General features: G+C 50.8%; 1 protein-coding gene across 1 annotated transcript in view; it reads left to right on the plus strand.

The window, feature by feature from the left end:
- Positions 1–606: 606 nt before the first annotated feature.
- kcnn1a (potassium intermediate/small conductance calcium-activated channel, subfamily N, member 1a) overlaps positions 607–5,297 on the plus strand; it is a gene marked incomplete at both ends in the record, with an annotated part of 41,373 nt that continues 36,682 nt past the window's right edge. The window contains one exon of the mRNA XM_079750993.1: positions 607–2,037. Coding sequence (XP_079607119.1) covers positions 607–2,037 — 1,431 coding nt within the window. The remainder of the gene's footprint in view (positions 2,038–5,297) is intronic.

Below are 5,297 nucleotides of genomic sequence, written 5' to 3' on the forward strand. Positions count from 1 at the left end.
ATACGTGCAGGCCAACAAGTGGAATCGGCTCGGGGTATCAGTGCATTTCACACGAAGACACAAACACACAATGTTCTCAAGCACAAAACATAACAGGGGAGAATGATCCAGTACCATGAAGGCGGTTTTATTAAAACGCGCATTTGCATTTATTTGGGGGGATGAACAGTGTGTGCACGACGGGGTTTAGCAGTGCAGCCGATGCTTGATTATGCGTAGTGTTGGTTAGGGCAACAATGACAAAGTCCATCTAGTGAATCCGCACTGGATTTAGGCGGTCGACCAAACAATCAGGTTTGTAACACATTCTTAGACTTAGACCGGTAATCTCGTTTCCGTTCTACCTCAACCCATGAGGCATTGTTTGAGTGAAGCAGCAGCGTTGGAGCCGCTGCAGCCTGCCGTGCGCATACAAAGCGTGCATGCACCGATCCTCTACCGAAGGCGGCGTCCTGGCTGCACGGTGACGTTTTAAGGCAGGTCTTGACCAAACCTACCAATGATACAAGTCGGTTCTATTCTGCTGGGACTGATCGCAATGAACGGGTGTCGGAGCTCTACACGGCAAAGGAGCAAGCAAGACAGCAAGACGAGGCGATCAAGGGGATGCGGCATCGATACGCCGGAGCTGTCCCCCAGCACCACCAAACTCCCGACTACCAGCGAGAGAAGAGCAGCGTCGCGCCGAGCAGCCGAGACCCCGGAGCCGCCCCTGTGTTCAGCCTGCCGCCCCCGCCCTCGTCTCACCACCGAGACCGTCCCTCGACCACCGCCGCGTACCGCCAGAGCCTCCAGGAGCTGCCGTGTCTCAGCCAGCCCTCCCGCAGACCCAGCCACAGCGGCGACCCGCTGCCTCTGGTGAGCTACGACATCGCATCCCCGCCACCCCCGCACCGGGGTAGTGACCCTGGCTCCGGGCGGCTCCAGGCACCGCTTCAGCAGCAGGATCCCTGGGCCGCGGCGGGATCACCGCAGCCGCCGCCGCCTCAGCCGCAGTCGGACAAGCAGCCGGTTTTTCCGAGCTGCCACTGCAGTTTTTCTGACCAGGAGGCGGGTTTCTCTCAGCACCACCACCGCCACCAGCAGCACCACCATCCCCTCGACCCGTTCTCGCCGCAGCCCCCCTGCCCACCCGTGCTGCCCTCGCCGATACCCCCGCCACCGACGTCCTCGCGCTCGTCCCAACGCTTTTCCCAGGATTCCCGAAAGGAGGACCGAAGGAGTGCCAAACCCCACCGACAGGCAAGCACCGTGGACCGCTGCAGGGGAGGAGGAGGAGGAGGAGGAGGAGGAGGAGGAGGAGGAGGAGGGAACCGAGACCAGAGGCAGTTGTTGCAGCAACAGCAGAGTCATTTAAGACCCCCACACAGGGACCCCTCCCCTGAAGGAAACCGTAGAAACTCACAGAAAGGGCGATCCTTCAATGTGTGTGAGTCAACGGACGCTGCCAACAGGAGACCATTTGAGTCGTCGCAGACTCAGGACTTGCAGCAGCAGCAGCAACAACAGCAGCAACAGCTCCCACAATTACGAGCGCAGCAACAGCTACTGGTGGGCAGCAGCTTGCCACTCAACTACTGCGCCAGCGGCTCAGAAGAGCTATGTAGGACTCAGCAAGCACCACTGCTGCAACAGCAACAGCAGCAGCAACAGCAACAGCAACAGCAACAGCAACAGCAACAGCAGCAGCAGCAGCAGCAGCAGCAACAGCAACAGCAAGACGCACTGGGGTTATGTCCCCAGCGTCCACAGCAGCAGCACTGTGAACAGGAGCGAAATAAGTCTGGAGGGAGGACCGCCGAGCAGACACCACCGCCACACTGCCGCGACCACAGCGGCGTGAAGCAGTCTACCACCGAGCGGCAGCAGCAGCAGATCGCGGGGAACCGGACTGCGCCTGCAGGGAGCAGCAGCAGCAGGAGCAGCAGCGGCAGCGGCAGCGGCAGCGGCAGCAGCCCCAACTACGGCTCCAGCTATCACCTGTGGCCAGAGAGCCCGCATAAAGGAGAGGAGAGGATCCGCATCGATCAACATAAGGTACTTCTCTTTTTCCGCGCTTTTCGTGTGTGCCATAGTGAGGATCGTGCAGCCTTCATATTGGATGAAAAAAGGAAATGTTGTCAACATTTTTCATTTCATGGCCACGCCTGTCATGATTTGAATAAAAAAATAAAACGCTTGGAGAGTCTGTGTGTTTGTGAGTGTGCGTGTTCGTGTGTTTTTGTATGGTTTATATGTGTTTCTGTGTTGGATTTGAAATGGTTTGATAGCCCCTGTATGCGCACGTTGATTCATAGGTCTTCATTCATGTCCGACACTTCAGTAGCCTATTACTCAACCGACACGTATTCGTGTTCCGAATTCGCTCAATATTAGTCTTTGTGTCTTTTCCTCGCACACGCACGTCTATAGGTAATTTATCAGACAAGACGCACACACACACACACACACACACACACACACACACACACACACACACACACACACACACACACACACGCGCGCGCAGATGCACGCACACCTGTTCCATTTTGCAGTATTGTGCTGCAACCTTTATTCTGTATTCAATCTATATTAGAGAATTTTTTTAGCTGGAATTGGGATATTTATCGCTTATCTTCTCCCAATAACAATTAGATTGCAATCAATTATTTTGAAGATTTTCCATTTCCATATACAACTATTTGGAATGTTGTGTTTAGAAAAAGTTATGTTGAAATAAAGCAGGGTAGGTGCATTATGCATTGCTGTCAATTGTTTACAATATTCAGAATATTATTATGAAGTGTCAAATAACACGCCATCTATGGGGGAATTGATTATTGTTGCGTTTTGCTATGTTGCGTTGTGTTAGGCTGTGCTGCTTTGTGTCACATGTGAGTCGAGTTAAGTTTAGATGCCTCTATTTAGTCAGTGATGTAACAATTCAGGCAGGTGGTTGATATAATACATGGAACAGATACATTGGAGAGGCAAAGGGAGGCGGATATCTGTAAAGCAAGTGTTAATCTAAAGAAAAGAGTGGACATTTGTTACATCTCCAGACATAGATTAAGGACAAGCATATGTGGGAGATAATGATATTGTAGTACGACTAATTATAATTGACTTTGCAGAATGCCAGGCTGCTCTCCTGTGTGCACCTCATATCAATGAAGCACCCTGTTGATAACTTTAATGCTATTATTTTTTACACGGCAAGGCAACCCGTATCTCATTGAAGTACCTTAAAGCTAGGGTAGGCAATTTGGAGAAACCAGCCTAAACACGATTTTGAAAGTATCCAACGGAAACATCCCGGCCCTCCCTTCAGTCCTCCCTCCAAAGCCACTCCCCCAGAACACGTGACCAGCTTCATTCAACAAATAGGACAGAAAATTATTATAAAGTATGTTGCCTACCCCAGCTTTAAAGTCTTAGTACACAAACTGTGCTCATTACGTATCAGAATGAAACTTGGTCTCACTCTGAGTCTGGACCCCCCCAGATAAAGCGTGTGTCTGTTTGGAATACTTGATGCTCTGTAGAAGCACAGATCTTCTTCTCCAGCTCCATCCACCCCCCTCCATTGGGCTGGATCCCATGAGCTTGGACCCCTCATGGACCTCACCCTGGTCTCCCCAGTCCCCCCTATCCCACCTCCCCCAAACCCTTACCCTCATTGGACATCCCTCAAACTAAACTGGGAGAGAGCTAGTTTAGAGCAAACACTAATACACATAAAGGGTTTCTATGGTTACTGTATCCTACGTTTACCGTATCCCACGTTAGGCGGCTGCAGCCCAGCAGGCGGCTCCCCAGGCCGCGGGAGGGCAGGGCGGGTACCCCACCGCCATGTTTTTGTTTTGGTTGTTGCTGTGTCTACGGTAACAGGGCGCTCCATTAAGGGGCCTTGCTGCCTCTGTTGTGACGCCCCACGTTGAACCTAATTCCTGCCACTTACCGATACCGCAATATTCCCCTGGTAACTCAGTGGTTGGGGGGGGGGGGGGGGGGGGGGGGGGGGTTGATTTGTTTGGGGGAAATATGGGGGTTGGTGGGGGATGTGGTGGTGGAACCTGGGAAGAGGAGGAGGAGGGGAGTGGATCTTAGAAATCTCTGTTTCTTCCCTGTTCCTCATCATCCGTCTCTGTGTCTAATGATTAATCTGGCAGATTAATTCTGATCATTTGTGATAGGCTCATTTTCTTTCTGCATGTTCTGGCCTGGTGATCTATTTCCAGCCGGCACTCACCAGGTCCCCATGCACCACCCGCTCCTTAGAGAGGGTGTGTGTCTGTTTCAGTGTGTGTGGAATATGTGCATACATGTGTGTAGGCATGTGTGTGTGTGTGTGTGTGTGTGTGTGTGTGTGTGTGTGTGTGTGTGTGTGTGTGTGTGTGTGTGTGTGTGAGAGTGTGAGGGTGTGCATGTGCATGTGAGTGTGAGTGTGGGTGTGTGCATGTGTGTGAATGTGTGTGTGTGTGTGTGTGTGTGTGTGTGTGTGTGTGTGTGTGTGTGTGTGTGTGTGTGTGTGTGCATATGTGTGATGCATGTGTGTGTGGATGTGGGTGTGGGTGTGGGTGTATGTGTGGGTGTGTGGGTGTGTGTCTGTGTGTGTCGAGGCAGGTGCCAGCGCACCTTTCCGGCAAGCACAGGTGGTCGTACGTGTCATAGTGGAAAGATGGCAGGGAGGAGCATGGCCATTACAGGGGGCAAAAAGAGCTCTCAGCTGCTGCTGCCACATTGTAGTCTTAACACGCCCCAAATCAGCATACATGATACAGAAAGGTGGTGACAGCAAAATATCACACTGCTCCCTGCAACAAACTTACTCTCCCTTATGAAGGATTTAATGCGTTTTCATTTACAAATGGGTGTTTGAAGCACATATCTATTATTTTTGAAAATAGGCATATCTATTTTCAAAAATCGACTCAACTAATATCACTCAGTCGATTTGATCTATAACCTTTTAATGATACAGCTATGTTCACGGCATCTACTTAAACACATTGAATTGCTTTGCAGCAATCATATGAATCCTGAAAGTTGCCCCTACGAAAAAGAAAAAAACATTATTTAAGGTTTGCCTGCTGATTATTTGGGGGCAATTGTCAGCCATTTCAGGAGGTTAGCAGATGGTACCTCTTGTAGACTTAAGATATAGATGTTTCATGGACCTCATTTGTAGTTTTCCCCTGTGCTCAGCCTTCTGGAGGTAAGGTCATGGACCTATTCACACTCTTGGGGGCCCAGGGGTTAATTCCATGCACCAAGATTACTCTGTCTGTTTCAAAACAATGTTATTTCCAACT

The sequence above is a fragment of the Pollachius pollachius genome (genome assembly GCF_949987615.1).
Source record: "Pollachius pollachius genome assembly, chromosome: 14".
Taxonomy (NCBI): Eukaryota; Metazoa; Chordata; class Actinopteri; order Gadiformes; family Gadidae; genus Pollachius; species Pollachius pollachius.